The sequence below is a fragment of the Neopsephotus bourkii genome, unplaced genomic scaffold (genome assembly GCF_033783945.1).
Source record: "Neopsephotus bourkii isolate Nb327-2 ecotype Australia unplaced genomic scaffold, CSIRO-AGI_Nbou_v1 NB_1287, whole genome shotgun sequence".
NCBI classification, from domain to species: Eukaryota; Metazoa; Chordata; class Aves; order Psittaciformes; family Psittacidae; genus Neopsephotus; species Neopsephotus bourkii.
The window spans coordinates 1,813,038-1,835,594 of record NW_026901771.1 but is presented as its reverse complement, the minus strand read 5'-3'; the positions used below and the strand labels follow the sequence as shown (position 1 = coordinate 1,835,594).

Sequence of the window (22,557 nt, the reverse complement as noted above, 5' to 3'; positions counted from 1 at the left end):
CCCAGCTCAGAAATTCTCACTTCTCAAGTAAAACCTAGATAAACAAATGTAGACACTAAAAATTCTTCTTTGAATAAAACAAAGCCAAAATCCAGACTATTACATGCCAAATTATTGTTTCATACAAATTAAAGCAAAATACAGAAATCTCTTAAAATTCAGATTTTGCTGAAATCGCATAACAAGGACAGTAACAACCAAAATAAAACCTCCCAAAGCAATTCTGCCACCCCTCCAACACCAATAAACCTGATGATCTCCTTAACATAGCATAGAATCATAGAATAGTTAGAGTTGGACAGGACCTTAAGATCATTCAGTTCCAACCCCCTGCCATGGGCAAGGACACCTCGCACTAAACCATGTCACCCGAAGCTCTGTCCAACCTGGCTTGAATGCTACTAGAGATGGAGCATTTACCACTTCCCTGGGCAACCTGTGCCAGTGTGTTAGCACCCTCACAGTAAGGAACTTCTTTCCTACATCCAGCCTGATCTTCCTTATATCTAACCTGAAAATACATCATGGTTAAAATCAGCTTTATGTCTTTTGTATGCAGAGTATGACTACTTACTGGTCACTATCTCTACAAGCCATCCACAGAAGGCTTCTGGAAAGATTCATACTGACTTTGGAGTCATGGCAGAAAATCAAGGCCATCTTAAGAAGACACTTAAAACCTCCAACACACACTGTGGGCACACTAGGAATTAGTAGCTCGAGCAAGAGCAAGTAGTCCCCCAAAGCTAGCTAGGCAAATCTGGGCTCTGAAAGGAAGAAACTTTGGTAGAACTGTCATAATAATTTCCCTTAGAGAAAAATGCCAATCTCATACAGGTATTTTTGCTGCAGTGGTGCTAACAGTCTATGGAAAGGGATGCTTCCCAATTGCCTAACCTAGATGAGTTGCACATTTCTTGAAAAACAATAGAGGGGAAACATGGATTCTGGAAGGATTCCTCAAAAGAGTATATATAGTAACACTGCTTGATGGCAGTTGCTGATTTATTGTTTGTGGAAGAAGGATCGTTTTGACTCTTTTACAACCCATTCTTCCTGAGAAGTTCAAAGCGTTTTACCAGTCAAAAGCAATGCATCATGACTATTCCTATTTTGTAGATAGACAATGCAGAAATTAAAAGACAAGTCCAAGGTCTATAGTGAGCTGAACAACTCTGAGTGGGTTGGAAGGAGAAATTTTCTTATGTGTGGCATTAGACAAATATAAAACCAAACTATCTAACAGAAGTATGCTCCATGCCTGTGAAGAGAAGTCAGATAAGACAAAGACAACATGAGCACGCTACATCTGGCAATACAAAGAAAACAAATAGTTTTCATACGGCAATGTAAAATCTGCTTTATGCATAAGCAAATAAAAACCAAACCCTCATCACTGGTAATTCAAAGACAGAACATAGATCAATCCATGCACAGTAGATAAAAGAAACTAGATGTATCACACTTATGTATGTTTACTTCATCTGTGGTCCTGGGAGATATTCAGACACCTGGCATAAACAGTTAAGAATCCACAGGGCCTCCTCAAATTACAGAAAGATAAAAGCTGAGACAAAGACTTGGTAGGAGAACAGAAGGATTTTTTTTGGGATACCATGAAGTGGATTCATTTCAGATTGGCTGTCCTTCATCCCTCCAGTGATGACCTTTTTCTTATGTGAGAAACCATGGAAACTTGGATGTACAAACTCAGTTAGGCAGGGCCCCTTTTCCTTTAAAGGAAGAGGAAACAGCATTCCTCACACAGCAGGGGTCACATTTGTGAAGTGCAGAAAGGCTTCAGTGATTCAGTATTTGATCTCATATGGTGGCAGTATGAACCATGCAGAGATTTAGCCACCTGGTGCAAAGGGCATGTATTTCAAGCTATACAAACACTGCATGAATGCTTGTAAGTGACATTACTGTTGGCAGATGACAGCACCATTGAGATAGGAGATGGATTTAAAGTTAGGGAAACACTTAAAGCTAGCATCTTTATGGTATCTTTCTTTGAAATGCCTTATTTTCAATATACAGAACCATTGTGGCAGCTAAATTATAATCGGAAAAGCTTTCAAAGCCATAAATTGCATTATCAACTTTATAGCTTTATCACTTGCTATGTGTGCAAAGTGGTCAGCCCGTTTCAGAGTGTAGCTTTCCTATATCCAGGGTGAACATTTTAAACCCCTGTGCTCCCTCTTGTTCTTCATACTGTAAGAAATCCAAGCCATCTCATATACCTCAGACTCACATAACACTTCCTAAAAGAAATGTAATGGTTCCTAGAAGAACTCCTCAGCAATTAAAATCCCTTAGAAGGTGACACAGTTCAAAGTCACTTTGAAGCAGGAGAGACCTCAGTCAAGAGACTACGTGGATTACACATACCTACCAAGTTCTTATTTAACTGTTCAAATGTATTTTTATGAGCAAGATAATAAAATATGTGCGCATGGGAAGCAACCTGCAGTTACTCCAATATGCCATCAGCATCATGAAAACCTCACAAGCAGCTTTCAAGACAGACTAGGGAACAAAAGCTGCATGTCATACTGATACATTTCTTTTGTTCGAAGAAAAATTCTTTACACATGCTATTAAATAGTTCTGAATTTGCTGCTGTAGTTTCATTGACTATAGCATAGTATGATCAAGCATTTTGAAAGAATCCCAGGAAGGCACTGAGCTAAAAGAAACAGCTTCTTTCAGATCAGACCTGCAGTGTGTTGAAAGGCAATTTAGCCTACTATCAGACCATTCACCTGATTTCATTTTTCCTCTCGGAATCTTTTCCCAACTAGGATGTCATAAGATCACTTGTTTAATTACTATCTTTTATTGGAGAATTAATGACTCACAACTCAAACCAAGCTTAAGGACTCGTGTAAATCTAAATTAATTGCATATCTGAACAGAGCTCCATATAGAGCTTATGCATGAACAAGGTGGACAATAAAACCTAAGCTAAGCCAATGAATCATCTTCATTACTCAGTGAAGAATTTACCAGCACAAATTCCAGAGAATTAAAAAAAACTAAGATGGATTTGATGACTCCTTCTGCCCCTCAGATTCCTTTTCACACAAACCTACTAAAGTAAGAGTAGGATACTTTCACTGTTGAGCAACACTGAGCAAACACCTATGCTGTCTATGTACTAAATATCTGCCTTTCTCCTGTAAGAACATTTCTCAAAGCAGCAGCAATGGACCTTTGTGCCCTAGAAAACACATTGTCACTCATGAGTGAGCCTGGTTTTTGCCAACTAATGACACAGCTTGATCTGGTTAGCAGAAACCTAGTTAGAAAGATCCAGTGTAAGAAGGTCTGCTCTTTAAACCTCTCTCTATGGAAAATGCGCAACCTGAGGCCATACTTCACTGATTTCATCTAAGCAATGCAGAATGAGACACTGTATGTATCTTAGTGTTACAAGTACTGAAATTATGTTTTAAGGCAAATAATCTAATTTAAGTAAAAATGAGGAGATACATTGCATAAAAATTAGGATGACTTTTCACGTTGGCTTTACTAATGACCTCATACAGGAGCTCTCACCACCTATGACATGTACGTCCTAGGGCTTCCTCACCATTTAACTGCTACCAAATTGAACTGCTTTAAGGGAAGACAAAACACAATACAAATATCCAGTGATTCCAAAGATCAGTCATTAGCACTGCTGTCTAAGGAAATAGGAGTTATAGGCATAGGAAAGGTTTTCTCCTGTGACCCTTAAGATATGTTCCTGTCTAGCACTCTGAATGTGGGGAGATAGCTGAAATAGCATTGAAGTGGTTTCTGAAGAGCTCCAGAACCCATGCCTCTTTAAAAAGGAAGATTGGGCCAATCTGCTGTGACCTGTGCTCAGAAGCACAGGTACACAACCATGAACAAATCTGGACATGTTGACATTTCAGTGTCATGAAACTGCCCAGCAAGTCTTTTCACTGTGGAGCAGAACAGAATTACAGAATCACAGAAGTTTGGGTTGGACAGGACCTTAAGATTATCCAGTTCCAGCCTCCCTGCCATGGGCAGGGACACCTCACACTAGACCATGTTGCCCAAGGCTTTGTCCAGTTTGACCCTTAAGCACTGCCAGGGATGGAGAATTTACCACTTCCCTGAGAAAGCTGTGCCAGCATCTTAGCATCATAGAATCTTAGCACCACCTAGGTTGGAAAAGACCTTTAAGATCATCAAGTCCAACTGTCACCCCAGAACTGGCAAGTGGCGCCAGTATAGTGACGTATGGGGCTCCTGAAGAACCAGGTGTCTTACCACCCTCACAGTAAAAAACTTCTTCCTTATATCTAACCTGAACTTTCCCTAAGTTTGAACCCATTACCTATTGTCCTATCACTACAGTCCCTGATGAGAATATTTTATGCTTCTGAGAAGTAAATTGTCCCCAGTAATTTCAGACTGTTGGATCCACACAATGAACATTAGAGAACTAAAGTGTTTAATTACGCTTCTCTAACATTGCATCTGGCTAGTATGAGAACCCAGTCAGAGATGGAACAAGAACATTTAAGCAGCAAAGTTGTCTCATCAACCCTTGCTCCGGCATAACCCCTCAAGCTACATCTTGACAGAGTTTCCTAAGCCACCTCTGAACTTGTGGGCCAGGAAGCCACAACGGCCTCGTTGGCTTGGCAGCATGGAACTCCTAGGCAGGATCCTTCCTCCTGTGTCCAGTTCTGCAATAGGGCTTTGGGCATTTATATGGCCTTCTTCCTTTGGTGACAAAGGATTCTGGGACTAGTTGCTCTACTTCAGAAAAATGTCTTACATAAAATTGTCCTTAATTAAGCAGTTCTAGTCACTTAAAATTCCTGAAGGCAACAAAACTGAGAACAGCATTTCCTTTCGCTACTCCAGAAAGTCCCTCTACCCAGTTAAGGATGACAGTCTTACAGATAAAATTGCTGTTTGCTCTAGTTACACAGAGATTTCAACAAAACCTCCACAGGAAAAGCAGAGAACGTTACACCACACTGCATGCATGCAGGAAACCTTATCATCTAGGAAGCAAAATCAGGGTCCCACCAGTGTTCTCAAAGGTATCAAGTTTCTTTCCTAGAAAATAAATTGTCAGCAATTTTGAGTGTTACGAATGGCTGCAGGCCAAATAATTACAACTGAGAGTAGTGAAATAATAATACATGCAGAAGGCACTGCTTCTAGAATCAGCAGTATAAAGAAAAGTTGCGATTATGAAATGGAAAGATTAGTATGTTCAATTGTCTCATATAAATAATAGAACCCAACTTCTCAGATTTGAAGAAACAGAAGACTAGAAGACACAGATTGCTTTCCTGCAGGAGCTCAAGACTTTTAGCCCCAGTTTCAGCATTCAGAAATCCTGGAACTTCTAAACTTGGCATATTGTCCTTAGAGAGGTCCCTGTAAAAGGATACTGAGCTGGATAGTCTTTAGAAACGGATTACAAACTACAGTTTCTGGGACTGGTTGGTTCATTGCAACAGCAGTTCAGTCTCATGGAATATATAAACTTCAAATGGAAGGCATAAAATCTGATAATTTAGAGGGCTACAGAGGCCATTACTGATCACGGAGTGGCATAAGATGCTCTGACAATGCCAAAGGCTGGTGCAAAAACATGTTCGTATGTCTTTATGCTGGGTAATATTTTATTCTTTTTAGGTGGCATGGGTTTCCTATATTCAAAATAAAAATCCCTTTTCTGTTATCTGAGGCTTAGAATTATTTACCTTACACATACCTTTCAAGCCACTAGGATGGCCTATATCATTAAGACATCGGTACTGTACAGGCATATATATATGCCTATATATATATATATATATATATATATATAGTCCTGTCACATATAGATATATATGACAGAACTAAGCAAGTTCTTTCCAGAACTAAGCCATTCTGGAAAGGCAGGTGAATCCAGGTGCATGCCTTTTCTTTTACCAGGACATTTTTTTTTCCATTTAGCCAAGTTATGAGAATACATTTAACAACAACAATCTATTTTCTTGGATATTGGTACTAGCAAGGCAATTGTCTGTGCAAGCAATTTAGCAAGCACAAAGTCTACCGGTGAAAGGCATTATGAAGGAAGAATTAAGCTGAGCATGGAGGTAGAAGCTCATGAAGCTTCTTCTCAGTGAGGTCTTGTGAAATCCTCAAGATGGCGAAAATCTTAGACTACCTTAACATTATCTAGAAGGAATGCAGATAGCCCAAGTTTACAGTTCATCTGAAGAGGCCTGGGATGTGACAGCATCTGTTTGGAACAGTTTGGCACAGCATAATCTGTTCCTATTCAGTTGGCAGCAGAGCAAACTGAACTGTTTTTAAAGGCCTCCTGTAAGATAAAGAGTGGAGTAAATCTAACTTCAGCTGATACTGGGAGTCTTCCAAAACTCTCATTCATACTGATACTCACAAATTGCTGAAGACCAATGGGAGTCATGAAACTTGCTAAACTTGTGCTAACATATTTTTTCCTTAGCATTGTTTTAAGTAAACTGAACTAAATACTTGGACCCAGGAGGCAAAGTAATGAAACTCTCCTCAGAAGACAATAAATATCTCAGGTAAATGTACCAGCTCATGTAGTGGGATTATTTACAAAACATACTATGTTCTTTACTATGATGTACCTGGTAGGAGCTTGGTAACAGATGCAACAGAGCTGAAAACAGATGAGTATATAGTGCCCACAGGAGGATATAAAGTTCCTTACCCTTCCCTGGAGCAAGTACCTCCCTAAAAGGCATCTTCATTTAATAACTCCCAACTGTTTCTTAAGCATTAATCCTCTGCATATTCATACAGTGTAAGGGCCAAGTACTTCTGCAGTAAAATTCTTTTAACTTGCATCCACACAACAGCACTTGACAAAGACTGACTGGAAAACTGTTCCATTTTGTTACACCATTTGAGCCTGCAGTATTTGTTTTGTTCTGTACTAGAATGAAAAATAAGATTAAATCTTTCTATCCTTCTCACCGTTCAGCAGGGCTGCCAACATTGTTTTGACTGTCAAACCCTCTCATCAAAACAATGACACCGGAGAAGTTTTGTTTCCTGAGCTGATCCATTTTGCAGCAACTTTTAAAATTAATTTTGTTCTACAGTGCAATGAAAACAGAATCTTTTATTACAAGACAGAATTCTATTCACATACATTTTTAGACTGAGAAGGCTGGGTTTTAATATGATTCTCTCCAGTTCTGATAAAGCCTATTTTTGACCACCAACCTTTCTGAGGGTGTTTTGTCAAAATCTATACCCCTCCACAAAAACAGCACCTTTAATTGTATGTTTCCATAAGAAACCAAAAGGATTCCTTAAAAACACTCCTGACTAGCATTATCTTTGAACCTCTTTTCTTCATTGGCACTACTAACAAGTCTTTGCTCCACATGCTGCACATCTGCCAATAGCTTGTACACTTCTTGGGTGAAAACAGTCCTTGCCATAAGCATTATGAGTTCTGGTTTCACATCAAGCTAAACCTAAGACTTCTGATTTTTCTACCCTATGTATTTACTATAATCCTTAACACATTTACTATAATCCTCAACTACTCCTTGTCCCCAGCACTGCCTTCTTTGCTGTCTTTACTTTTCCCTGAAGACAATGATGAGCAAGTTTAAAATGGGGACAGTAGAAAGGTGTAAGATAATAGAAAGGTAAAATGTATTCAAGACCTATTGAGAGATAACATAAAAGTCATTTAGCAACAGAATAGCTATTCTTTACTCATTTCTTGAATGAAATTCATGCCATTGGGGCAAGTAATAGAAGGCAGTTTTGAGTGATTATGGAGATGCACACACACATTTTTAATATATATTTAAAAGTATATAGGACATAAATCTATACGATATAATCACATGAACTACAATATAAACATACACAGCTCCAATTTAAAGTGGACCTTCTCTTTGCATCATGACATCATCAGCACTTCAAGTAGTTTACCAGCAACAGCCCCTACTTCATAGGTCTACATTCCACACTCTTCTAGCAAAGCATTAATTCACAGAAATGCTTAAAATTTGCTTTAAATTCACTGCTTCCTGGCTAAATTAATTCCATTTCTCTCTACTTCAGCTTGTTCATTGTGATGTTTAATTATCTCACAGAAGTTCTTAATATCTTGGCTTATGTATTTTGTGTTGGAAGTGACAGGAGAGGAATCTGTTTCGTTTACACCTAGAAAACCCAAGAATCCTTCTGTCTCCCCTACAGCCTATTGCCTAAGGCAGGAAGTACTGTGAGCATTACACAATTTCCCAAGGATTCTGACATCACAGTCCTAGGGAAAAAAAAAAAAAAACAAAGAAAAAAGTCCATGTACCATATAAATAATTATAAACCGATGCAGTATTCTGTTCTAGCCAATAACCTTTTAGTTCTCAAAATGAGCTGTACAAAGCATGAACTAATTCAAGATTTATATGGAAGCACACAGCTGAACTGGATTTTAATGGCAAAACTGTGCATATTATGCTTGGCAGTGGAAGGATTTAATTTCGGGGTCTCTTTGGTTTGTTAGTTGAAACTGCATAACCAGATTGGTGCCTCAGTATGCCTGGTGATACGCGTTGGCTGTTCTGTACCTTGACTCGGGCAGTAAAACTGGCACTTCTCCTCCTTTATCAGGCCAGAAGTTTGAAGTATCTGAGTTGATACTACCTCCCTTTTAGCAAGGAGGTAAAATAAAGGGAGGTTTTATGAGAACCATTTGCCATGCAGATCTGGAAGCAAGTCAACAGGAGAAACAAACAGATACTGTGTTTAGCCAGTGATGACAAGAAGCAGAACAATTTGTAATGAAAATACTATATTCTCTTCTGTTTAAATATTAATAGTTCCAGCATGTTATATCAAGCTAATGTTTACTTGCTTGTCACACGCAAGAATCAAACAGAGATAATTCAGTGCAATCAGATGGGTAACAAGATTCTGGATAGCCTGATTTAAAAGCCATCACTATTTCATATGTAAGGAAGAAGAGCAAGAAAAATAAGAGCAAGATAACATGGAGTCATGGAGTCACAGAATCAGCTACGTTGGAAAAGGCCTTTAAGACCATCAAGTCCAAGTGTTCCGCAGCACTGCCAAGGCCATCACTAACCCATGGCACTGAGGGCCTCACCTGCACGGTTTGGGAGCACTTCCAGAGACAGTGACTCCACCACTGCCCTGGGCAGCATGTTCCAGTGCCTGACAACCCTTTGGGGGAAGGAATTACTCCTAATATCCAGCCTAAACCTTTCCTACCACAGCTTAAGGCTGTTTCCTCTTGTCCTATCCCTTGTTCCTTGGGACAGGAGACCAGCATAGGCCAGCAGAGATAAGGACAATAACAGATTATTTTTCTTTTAATTTTTAAAAGGCAAGAAAATATCACTAACATGGCATTGGTCTGGTATTAAAAGGAAAGAGCAGAAGAGTCAATTAAGACACAGGAAAACTAGGGCCAAATAGCGATTATTCTGCTTTATATTTGGAAAACCAACAGCTAATATGGTTGTACCACTTCCTTCATAAGCAGTTATCTCCAACTGTATCAACAGACCCTTGCGAAAAGGCAGGTTTTAAAGCACTGCCATCCCTATATATACACACACGTATATTTACTTCTGTAGCACTCACTATGGTCTCTTGGGAAACTAGATTGTATTTCCACTTGAAAAGCAAGTCTGAAATCTTCACACCTGACCAGAAAAGTTAGCTCTCAAAGAAGTGATGTAACTCCCATTTAAAACGTCTTGTAAGCCAGAACACTATAAACCTTAACAGTATAAGCCTAAAATACCAAGCATTTACACAGCTCTTGGCAGCTACGACTGTGAAGAACACAGAAAGCATTTGTTTTTATGCATATACTTTCATATATACATGGATACAAAATTCTACCATGCTTAGGAGCTTTTCTAACTTATGTTCACCTGTACCTGTCCTCAAGGATCTCAGGAGTGCAGTGCATGCTGCTCATGCTGCCTCCCAGCCTCAAAACGCAGATGTAGTTAGCTATCTACCCAGCTGGAAAACAGTTAAGCTTTATTTACAATTAAGAATGATTTATTCTGCTCCAGTCTCTCAGAATTCCAGGATGAGTATGGGCCAGGATTTGTGTTTGGCACCTGGTTTGATTGTATTTTTCAGCTTGACAACTAGAGGTAGGAGCTTTGCTGTGAAAAACCAGAATTAATATCTTAATTCTTGACAGGGAGTGGAATATAGATTAATGATTTTGATTGCAATTAAGCCTTTTTGGTTACACAGCGTGGCTTGTCCTGGAGATAAGTCAGAGCAATGTGGAAGGATGCTGCTATTACAGGAGTTCAGTTTTGCTGGCTTCGCAAGCACAAGGACACATTTTGAAGGCAGCAATCTGGGATCTACATCCAAGCAAAACTGCTCTTGTGTCTGTCACTTGGGACTTCTTCAGCCTTCCTTGACCTTTCATCCCAAGCATCGCCGTTTACCCGAGAGCCACATGTCCTTCCCTTAAATCCCCCTCTTTCATGACCATGCCCCTTATTCAGCCATCCATTTTCAGCAATGCCAGTTATAACTTCCATTCTTTTCATGTGAATGGGCCATGTGGGGCTCCATCCTCTTTCATAGCCTTTCCTCACCATGGTACTGCTCTGCAGAGCCAGCTTGTTCCCTTACAAGGACAGCACAAGGTTCCTTCTAAAAATTTCCTGGGCAACCTAAAGGAAACTTTCCTGACCCTGCCGTGTAAGTCTAACAAAGCTGGAAAACAACTCTTGAAAGGACACCCACACACAAAAGCAGCCTGCCAGCCATACAGCCCCTGGACTCCATCACAATTTTCAAGGAAGAAAAAATAAATAAATAAAAAATAATAAAAAATCAGCCTCACAAAGAAATACAGAATGGAAAATTTAGGCTTTAACAGATTTTCAAAATGCAAAGTTTGGAAGTTAAAACACTATCGTATTTAGTAGTGGTAAAGCACATGAATTACAGATGACATTAACAGAAAGCTGCCAAAGCAAACAGGTACATAAACAATAAAAGATACATACCTTGCTTATAAAATGGATATATTTTATTCAAACATACTATAGAATCACAGAATGGCTTGGGTTGGAAAGGACCTTAAGATCATCCAGTTCCAACCCCCTGCCACAGGCAGGACACCTCACACTAAACCATGGCACCCAAGGCTCTGTCCAACCTTTACTTGAATACTGCCAGGGATGGAGCATTTACCACTTCTCTGGACAGCCTGTGCCAGCGCCTCACTACCCTCACAGTAAAGAACGTATTCCTTACTTCTAACCTGAACTTCCCTTGTTTCACTTTGAACCTATCACCCCTTGTCCTATCACTACAGTCCCTGATTTTAGTTTTTGTTTGTTGGAAAAACTGTCCATGATATGTTAATTATGAGATTTATTGCTACAGAGATGTACCATTTTCCCTTCCATACACAAAGAAAAAAGAATCATTTCCATGGCATCTTTATGAGAAAGATCAGCCTAAAATAATTTAATTCAGCAGTGGAATTAGCACAAAATTACCTCTCAGGACTCCTACTCCCACCAGGTCACCTAAGAGACAGAAAAAGTGTTACATCTCTTTCTCCTGGATTTGGAAATCTTTTAGCTACATGTTCATAAACCCTGCCCTGATTCTCTTCACTTTGTATAATACAAGTGATATGTAAGATGATAGAAACCATGAAGTGAACTGATTTAGAGTAGGCGACAGGTATACAATATATAATTAGCTTGCAATATACCAAAAGCAGTTGGTTAAAGTTTGTTGTCTTGCAGGTACTGCAGACTGCTGCACTGAAGTATATTAAAACTCCCTGCATTTCAGCAGATTCAATGTGCAAGTCTAGTGACATGGGTAACAGTGTTACTATTTATACCACTAATAATCATGTTACTACGCATGTCATCATCCCCAAACTGACACACATGTATACATCATATGTTCAAAGATCATTAAATGTCAGGAATCTCATTTACAGTCTGCCTAAAAAAGAATATGCGCTTGTGGAAATGCCAGTGTGTTGAATCCTACCACACAGAAAAGAATTGGTATGTGGTGAAGACAGAAATGCTCTCAGAAGAACATTTCACAACCTTGGTTCCTTTGCTAACCTCAGATTTGCTTCTCCTTGCTGCAGTGAAAACTCTGAAAGCACAAGCTGCACATGTACTTTAGGTGAATGCTCAGGAGCAAATTCTGCCCGGAGAGGCAGGATCTTAACACTTGTGGCAACACGATCAATCTTCTAATTTGCTACAGCCAGAACGGAAACTGAGTCCAAGCAAAAGGTCAGAACAGGCATTTTATATTCTCTGTTAAAGGAGGGAAGGAAAAAAAATGTCCTTGAGGAGTAAAGTAAGTAGCTAATGAGACACAGCACTGACAGCTGGAATTTAATAGGTATCCACTTCACGAGCAAAATTGCTCTTAGTAATTAAATACAGGTATCATACAAAGCTGCTGCTCAGAGCTAGACTTCAAAATCTTTCTGTCAGTAGGCCTGAAGAGGTTTCATATACCAGGTAATATAAGGGTGAGTTTGCCTGGGAGGCTGGTCCTAAACGAAGAGGGTTAATTGCATAAAATTCACAGTCATGTCAGTGGTAAATAATTCCAAAGGGACTTGTTCAGATAGTAGTCTGGCATTACTGAAAAACAGACTACAACTAAAAAGACCTGTTATACAGTTCACCAAAGCCTGAGACACATAAAAAGTTTATTAGTCATTGCAGAACTAAAATGCAAACAAGATCTTTTTAGAGGGATCCAAAATTCTTTATGCTCCAGGTCTGTAGGGCCATAAAACTACCTGAGAAAATTTTAAACAATCTTCTAATTAATCACAGGATTTTATAAGTTCTCACAAGCTGTAAGTAAAACATTAACAAAGTAGGAGGAAGTACTCTTTACATAAGCACGGTTGCTAACGCTGTTGACATGCCCCACTAGATGAACCTGGGTAGGATTTAACATCAAACTGAGATTATAATGGATACAAGCACGCAGAGATGGGGTTTCATTTATAGGACCATATTCCTATAAACAAAGGTGTAAGTCTCTCAATTCCTGGGAGCATCTGAGCAGGATCTAATTGTTTTTCTGTAATTTGTGACACCACCATCAAAATACGGCCACATAACATACAGAATCATAGAATGGTTTGGGTTGAAAAGGACCTTAAGATCACCCAGTTCCAACCTCCTGCCATTGGCAGGGATGTCTCACGCTAGACCATGCCATCCAAGGCTCTGTCCAACCTGGCCTTGAGCACTGCCAGGGATGGAACACTTACCATTTCTCTGGGCATCCTGTGCCAGTGCCTCACCACCCTCACAGTAAAGAACTTCTTCCTTATAGCCAACCTGAACTTCCCCTGTTTCTGTCTGAACCCGTTATCCCCTGTCCTGTTCCTACAGTCCCTGATGAAGAATCCCTCTCCAGGTTCCTTGTAGGCCCCCTTCAGATACTGGAAGCTGCTCTGAGGTCTCCACACAGCTTCTCTTCTCCAGGCTGAACAGCCCCAACTTTCTCATACTTTACATAATAAGACTCATACCCCTGGAAAGACATCTTCACCCTTACTTGATCAGCACTCCAAAAGAACATTGCTGGTATCACAAAAAGAAATCAGCTGAAGTACCTAGATGGTCGAGTGTTTTTACCAGCTACATCCATTTACTCAGGTATGCATAACGATCACACAGCTGCACATACTTCAGAGTAAAAGAACAGTGACTTTGCAATACGTATTTTCACCTACCTCATAGTACATCGGCACATCCGTAACCTTTTTTCCCTTCTGATTCCCTGAATCTCTGATCTGCAAGAAAATAAAGCATTCTACCGTGAGAAGATTGGAAGTTTACACAAACTATTTTACTCATTATTCCCTCCTACAAACACTACACTCGCACTCCAAAACACGAGGAATCATCTTACGGTACCCCTTTACCTTAGTGAGGGAGCTTTTGTGCTCAGCAGCTTGAAAAAAAGTCTGCAACAAAACCTCACTATTTACAAGGAACAGACCAACTTAGTAAACTTTTCTTTTTCCATTTTTTTAACCCCTATGAACTACTGTAACTTTTAAACCTTCCACAGAGTATTCAATTGAATACAAAATGTACAGTTACCACAGACTGAAGAAGTGAGTATACAGAAGTGAGATTCAGGGTTTGGTTTGTTATCAAATGTTCCTTTCTGGAATACCTGTGTGAAAATGTCTTCACGTGTTACCACGCTGAAGAGCTTCCGCTGTGGGACCCGCACAGCAAGAGACAGGGCCTTGGTGTGGATTTCATCCTCAGTTCTGTTCCCAACAACAAAAGCAATGCTAGGCTTCCAGTCATCCTGTTTTCCAAAATAAACCATTTCAGGTGTTAAACCTCAAGCAGACAAAACTGCTTCTCTGCAGTTTCATGGACTAATCCTGTAGAGATGGTTACTGCCTTTAAGACATATTAAACATCACTGTATTAATCACATCCAAATAAAATGCATAAAACCCGAGAAAGAATGCGCTACGTTGTCCCAACTATTTCTGCCATCAGGTGGCAGCATTATCCTATGAAAACCACAAATGCCAACTAACAACCTCGACAAACCTCAGCGGCTGTATTACCATCACGCAAACAGAAAGTAACTTTTAAATGTCATTTGACAGTTCGGTAAGCAAACAAGAAGTGAATTTTCAAAATATGCATAATTGTAATTGCACATTATTGTGATTATTTGCTGTAGAAAAATAGTAATAATAACAGAGTAATAATAATAGTAATAATAGTAGTAATAATAATAATATCCCAGCTCCCTCCTGCAAGGAATCAGACAATGCCCACACACTAACTCCTAAAAACTGTAGCATTATTTATATGATGTTTTATGAAGCTATAATTACACACAGCATAGTTCTCAGATGTTTTCATCAAGTATCCTGAACTAAGAAAAATAATTTTTCAAAGGCAAATTATATTTCACTATAGGAATTGACAGGTTAAAACCACTAGGAGTTGTCAAACATTTGCAGTAAAATAGACAAATTTTAATGAAAATGATCTGATTTTAGCATTACAGAAATACAAAATAAGACAATATTGGAATACATCATTTAGTGGTATCCATCTGCAAAACCTTCAAAATGATGTTATTGCAGCAACTTTTCCGGCTACTCTTCTTCCCCATTTCTTGTGCTCAGCTACTGTAATCCCTTTCACAAAGCGAGTGGCTATCTCCAGCACTTCTAATCTGACTTCAGAGTCTTCTTTATCAGCATCAGTGGCAGCTGAACTGTAAGCACTTCCAAGGGTTGTACTCTACATCAAATCACATGTGTAAACTGCAAGCTACCAATAAAACTGCATAAAGGTGAATACAGAAAGAGCTTCAGTAGCTCCAGGCAGTCTTAAGGTGTTGTCATGCTGATCAGGACCAGGCTAAGCAGATTCACATACTACTTCAGCAGGGAAAGATTTGAAAGAGACATTTCAGAGACGGTGCTAACTCTAGGGTTTTGATTGAAATATTTTCATATGTGTGCATTATGTACAAAGTCCTTATGGAAAAGAGGAACAAAACCTGAGTTGATGGTAAAGAGAGGGAAAGGATGGTTCCAAAACAAAGTTAGATGTAAATGGTAGAAGGAGGAATTTCTTTTCCCAGTTTTACTGTATCCTTCTTCATGTGTTCCTTCTCTTAGCTGAAAAAAGGCCTTCCTGAATGTTTGCAACTTGAGTCACTGATAACTTGGGATGAGAAGAAGCAACAGCTGACATAAGTTTCAAACTAGTAAATGCTTGCATGGAGGGAAACTGTCATACTCTTAAGATACCAAAGCATAACATCACGTGTAGATGGCACGACATGATTGTACATACACGGCAAAGATCACCTGCGTCACTAAGGGTAATCTTCTGAAACTGCAAGTAGCCACTGAGCAGATACTTAATCCAAAAGGGCTCCGTAGTTCCACCCATAAACTTCCTTAATGTTTTATAGCAGCATAAAAGAAACTTTCAACTTTTTAAATGCAGGACAGTGCAAGCAGATTGCTGATGCTTTAGAAGCCTGCAAACATGATGGAATTCATGAGAGTGTTCCACTGAGCTGAGGCAGCAAGTGCTGCTCAATGAAGAAGTGGCAGCAGTAATGGCCTGTATAGGGACTACACACTGAATTTCTTCCCCCTCCTTCTACTTGGGGGGGAACAACATGCAACACACACAATACTTTCTCCTCCTTAAAGTCGCCAAGATAGTTACTGGTGCACAGCACTATGAAACAACTAGATATTATGATATTATCATCAAAACACATGCACAGGAGTTGCAGTTAAAGTTGTCATATGCAACAAATTCATGTTAAAGTTGTCACTGTATATTTGCCAAGAATTGGACAGAAAACTTTGCCATTCTTTGAACAGAGAGCATTTACTTGTGTACAAATGCACAATTCTCCACACTTTCAGAACTGAGATTGAAACGCCTTTGTGTGGCAGTGTCCTGGTGTTCTTAGGGCTCATCACCAGAGACCTTTGAACAGTCATCCACCCATGACATGAGCTAATGGAGCAACTGATACCACTACGCTTTGGTGAGGACCACCAAGAAGGGAACTGGGCCCAAGACATCCCACAGACAGATGCTGACAGTACAAGAGCAGCAAGACTCAGGAATGTCAGGTTCTAATCTAGATGCTAGAAATATGGTCTAACAGCAACATAGAGCCTGCCTCCACAACTTCCTGCAGTTCTTCAGATATACAAAGAAATCTCCATCAGAGCATCCTAAAACTTCTGCCTTCTTCAGTTCCTCCTTAAAACACGCTTGTATCTTGGTACCCACAAATTAAACCTGCTAGCACTGATTAACACTATCCCGCAACAGTGTTTGTGAAACCTGCTTTCCCTATAGTCCTGCCTCTCCTTGATCTTTCTGTCCCTTAGTCACAACTGTCCCTATCTCATTTCTCTTTCCATTTCAACTCTGTTCCTCATTCGAGTCCCACCACTTCTCATAATGCTTCCTGCATCTGTGTGTTCCTTGATCCCCTAGTTCTCATCCTCAGTCTCCTTGTCCAGCTAATCCCTAGTTTTAGAATCTAATCTCACTTCCAGCTTCCTCCATCTCCAGCCTCCTTCTCCAAATCCTTATTCTCTAGCCCCTCTAATGCTTCCCAAGAGCTTCAGAGTTATGTTTAAGCAAGGAGACTCTTCATGTTACTTATGCAGTCCTTGGGAAGGCATTACAGGCAATGGAGAGAGAATTTTCCTGATTTCCCTAGCTGCAAAATAAATAAAAATATATTGTTTTTATTAAAAAGATACAATACCTGGGAAATGGAGCTAGAGAAATACCAAAATCAGCTATACACCAGAGAATGAGAATCAGACTGACTGTGAAGCCCTTTCAGAAGAGCTGAATACTGAGAACAGCAACTGAAGTCATTAAGCACAGTAAATGTGCAGCGTTAGTATATAGTTTAAGGTGTTTAATTGACTATGCTCTTTTATGACCTTAAAAATCTATTATTTTTGCAATATTGCCCTTGTATTATCAATATTGTAACAGTATCCTTCATGTTCAAGGCCTTGAAAGGCTAGAGAAGAAACAGACCCTGCTTCTACAGCTCACCACCTAAAATCACAACATAAAAATGAGAAGAAAAGTAGTAAAATGTATATCGTTACTTTAAAAATATTTTCTCCCTCAATATACAACTGCTCCTCTACTTAGTTTAATTCTTTCAAACGTTATTGTAGAAGTGAGACCTGAGAAAGGATCTCAAAGAGGATAGATTAGGGACCCTAAGGCTACCTCAGTTGAGGTTCCCAGCTTAAAAGTACACAAAAATAACTACTGAAAAGCATGGAAACAGCCTAAGGACGCTGCCATCCAGACTATAGCCCAAGCACTACGTATTGTGAAAAATGACAACCAAAATGCAGGGAGTAGACAGCCCACAGAATCAACAATGCTGATTCAAGCACCAAAGGGAGAAAAAATGAAGCTGGAAACATGGTGTTGGTAACCGAATACTCCTTAAACAATCTGCACCAAGCTCCACTTAAGGGGAGGCCAGACCACTCTCACTGTAAAACATCCAGTGACAATGACTGTCACACATGACACTGTCACCACCCCGTTTTAAAACTCTTAGCCACGGCAAGAGTTGAAATGCACTGAAGTCTTCCCCTGTGTTAGAAATAACCAGCTATGTGGGGAGCTTGTATGTCCTTCAGGTGAAGAGGCTCCAATCCCAGCAAGACCCCCTAACTAGCAGTTTTCCAAACTCCTTGTTTTCACAAAACACACAAGGTGTCTCATCTTCTCCTGACTTAGTTGTCAAGACTTCATTGTGTCCCTCTGTAATGTGATTTTTCCCAACTGTTAAAGACCAGTACACAGAGCCTACATCTCTTATTTGCCACAGAGCTATGGGAATATCAAGGGGATGGTAAAAAAGAAATCCAGCTTCACACTGGATAAAAAAAAAAACAACAACCAACAGTAGCTTGCAAAATTTTGTTTCCTTCTTAAACACATCTCGCTTTCTCTGCTTCATTTCCTAGCACAAAAGGGCAGCAGCTCTAGACAAGGCATTTGAACAAGTCAGCTATACTGCTTATTTCTGCAGTACCAGTTTCTAGATTTCTGCCCAGGAAAAGCATCAAGCAGACATCAAACAACCCCCCTCCCCGCCCCCCCCAGCCATTTCCAAGCAATCTAAGTAACCATCATTTTGCAGCATAACTTATGCTTATAGTATTTAATGGTGAGGTTTTCTTTGGCTTTTTGTTGGTTAGTTTCTACTTGGTTTGTTCTGTTTGTTTTGCTTTTTTGTTGTTTTGTGTTGGTTTTTTTCCTTAGGCTCACAACTAATAGCTTCATTTCACTGCAGCACAGTTTCAAATTTAACTGTAAAAGCTGAAGAGAAACAGCTGAAAACTGAATCTCCAAGCATCTGAGCACCAAACAGCAAGAGGTTTTTAATCTCCTGTTTCCTCAGAAATCATGAGATTAATCAGTGATTTCTGAACGCTAAGGACAATATTACATCTAGCACTCTTTGCTTTCAACAATGGGGTGAGCTTGCAAATCAGTAAACCACAGAATCATAGAATGGTTAGGGCTGGAAAGGACCTTAAGATTATCTAGTTCCAACCCCCTGGCATTGCTGGGAGAGGTTGCTCCTTAGGGATTCTGTAGCTGTAACATAGTGACTGTGTAGGGCACCACTGCTCAGAAGCCTGCAAGTCCATTTTCATTATCTGCTGACTGGCATACACCCAGATTTAAGGGATTCTGATTTTAAGACACTGAGCTTTTGCTGTATAATCTGGGCAGGTTAAAGAATATCAAAGCTCAGTTGAATATTAATTTCAGCAATATGAATAGTTATGAAAAGTGAAGCCACCACATTTAGTACATTTTTAATGGTTTTACAAGGCTGACTTTCAGTTCAATTTGAAGGCCCTAAAATGCCAGTAAACTGAGAGAAACTATACGGATGGAAGGTCTGAGCAGAACGTGGCTTCCAGGTGCTATGAGTAGTTATATTAGATAACAAGAACACACGATAGATAGCAGTTATTTTAATCAAGGGCTGTATTTGCCCAGAATTTAACTTTCCCTTAGCAAACATCACTCCTGAACTACTTCAAGCATGCAAAGTTTCAAATGAAGAATTTTAATTTGTATTTTGTAACTTAATCCTGCAGTGAAGCCAATCAAAATATCTTAATATCTGGCGGCAAATACAGCTTGCAGACCCATGTTCTTCTGTGTAGCACACTGCAAACAACGCAATTTATATAAACTATAATGTGGGGCTCTGCAAAATCCATATTTCCTCTGTACATGGTTTTAAGCTGTCTGTTTGCCAGTTTTTACAGTGTGTTTAGTAAAAGCAATTATTTGGTTAGTAAATACCATTTAAATCATATTTTAGTTAGCATTCCCGTCCATAAAATCTTAACACCACTGGTAAAATGACTCCTTTTCATAGATCAGACTAATAAAATATTGCAAGTCATAAACACACATTAAAATGTGAAATTTCATTGCTCTGTCTATCTGGTACAATTTAAAACCAGTTCTAGTAAATTCCGTTTGACTCCACTAAAGGGAAAGAATACTCTCTAAATTGACACAAGAAAAGATTTAAAATTCTTTAGACATGAATCACAAGGAGAAATTTGTTTAATTAATTGATAGGAGTTCCTGTCATCTCCCAAGTAATTTCAGATTCATATGGTATATTGCATACAATATCGAGCAGGAGTAAGAAATAATTGTGTGCACTGTGTCTGATGACACCTAGAATTAAAGATGCTCAATACTCTCTTTTACAGGCTGCTTTTAGTTCCTAAGCTTTATATATTCAAGTTTAAATCTCGCATGCTATACAAGTACCAGGGCAGGGTAGGGTAGGGATAGTATGGCTGGACTATTTGCACAATGAGATTTGATTTTTAACAACCACATTTACCCTTTAATAACCCCCCCCATGTGATTAAGTTATTAAGATATTCAATTCCCTCTGTGTTCAAGAGGAAGAAGTTAAATTTGGCAGCTCAGCCATACTCGTGGCAAAGATGTGCTTTCACAGAGCACGTTTATTTACATTAAGTATACCCACATTTGGCCATACTTTATGAATCTCAAGTCACAGAATCCTTACTCATAACAGATTTGCTGGCATTTGCCAGTTTTGCACCGAGCTCGTGCCCATGACTGTAAGAGCTGAATAAGACTTTTCCTGCAATAAGAAATGTTAGTGACTGCTCAGCATCAAAGAAGCCTGAGCTCAAGCTGACTGCAGCAGAGAGACAGTTTTGCCCATGCTCCCAAGACTGCTGCTACAGCAAGACAGAGAAAGTGCAATTAGCTTAACTGGAACAGAAAAGAGGTGGACAGTAAGAGAATTAAGGAACCAAGGAATCTGAATTCAGTCCCCATGGGTACAGGCATTATGATAATCTTTAATTAGGTGATCACATTTCCCCTCCCTCCCCCCTTACAGAATTCTTGCCCTATTCAGTAAACATTTCAACATTTCTTTCCATCTGCCTCAATGCATGGTCCTGAATAATCCTAATTCTGGCATTTTGAACATTTTATCTCCTACCTTTTAAAATACTTCAGTACAATGGCTTGCATTTACCAAACGTAATAAATTTCAAACAGCAGCAGCAGGGCAAACAAAGCACTTTGTTCTACAAATTCACTGGTCAATATCCACAACCACAATAAACACCCCCATAAAGAAAAAATATCACTAATTGGCACCTCGCTATGCTAGTAAGCATGGGAGAAAGGCCAGGAACTAAGGAGGTGATGGAGACTAAACCTCCATCCCCTTCTCATGCTTCAGGGAGGCTCTCCTAAGGTATGGGAGAGATTCATAAGCAAGAAACGGCTCAAGCACCTTTGAGTCCTACTGAAAAATCTATGTTCTAGGGAGAAGAAAGGAAACAACGGCCTTAGCAGCTTACCTCAAAAAGTGATTTTCTTTGGCTAAACTTATACTATACAGTTACAACCAAATGAAAGTAAAAGCAACTCAGTATTTAAGAGATTTTTGGACATCTGTGGCAACCAATTAGCCAGCTTAAAAGCCTCCTCCTGAATGCAGAGTTCCTCGTGCTTCAATCGGAGCTGCTGGCATGTTAAAAAAACAAAGAAAAAACCAACTGAAACCACAGCAACAAGAAAAAACACCCCCTTTTTTAACAGAGCATAACAGAACCCACGGCACAAGGAAGCCATGGAAGTCATTTGTCTCACTTGCAGAAGCAGCCCTAGGTAAACACCCACGAGGTAAATATTATTGTTTGCTAAACTCCTACCCTATTTTCAAACCAAACTCTCTCTTGCAAGTCAGGATTTATTAGAATTACATCGCTTACACAGAACCTGGAAACCTAAACATGCCTTTAGATCCTTGCAGGCTGTAAAAGAAAATAAAGGAAAAGGGGAAAAAGCGCCTTTTAGCTGCACACACTCAAGCAGGAAAATTACAGCCTCCCATTTTCAACGCTACAGTTAATGCTGTGTCAGCACCTCCATCAAACCTCGCTGTTCAGCAGTTTATGGAAAGTTCACTCCGAGCCGAAACTTGGCACCCAGAGCCCCAGAAAGAGAAGCACCGAGGAGGGAAAGCAAGAAACACGCTGGGTCTGCTCCGCTCGCCGTGGGGGCACCTCACCGGCCCCCCAGCAGCTGCACTGCGACCACCACGCCAGCAGAGCGGTCAGAGCTGCCTCCGCCCTCATATCCCCCCCCACCTTCAAGCCCCAGGGCCCGCCCGCCCCTCGGCCGCCTTCACCTCCTCGAGGTGGGCGGACACCAGCGCGGCCTCCCAGTTCTTGCCCACGGTCACTGCCGGCGCGACCGCATCGGTTTTAGGCCGCCTCGGTGCCATGGCGGTGCGGTGCGGGCGGCAGGCGGCTCCCACGCGTCGCCCTAGCGACTGGCTCCTGCTGGGCGCCGCCTTCCGGCCGCGCCGACCGGCGGG

At 40.1% G+C, this 22,557-nt stretch overlaps 1 protein-coding gene across 1 annotated transcript in view; it reads right to left on the bottom strand.

The window, feature by feature from the left end:
* SPAG17 (sperm associated antigen 17) overlaps positions 1–22,514 on the bottom strand; it is a 95,462-nt gene extending 72,948 nt beyond the window's left edge. The window contains exons 1-3 of the mRNA XM_061365393.1: positions 22,369–22,514; positions 14,254–14,394; positions 13,805–13,864 (exon numbers count right to left, since the gene is read on the bottom strand). Coding sequence (XP_061221377.1) covers positions 13,805–13,864; positions 14,254–14,394; positions 22,369–22,464 — 297 coding nt within the window. The 5' untranslated portion in view covers positions 22,465–22,514. The remainder of the gene's footprint in view (positions 1–13,804; positions 13,865–14,253; positions 14,395–22,368) is intronic.
* Positions 22,515–22,557: the final 43 nt, after the last annotated feature.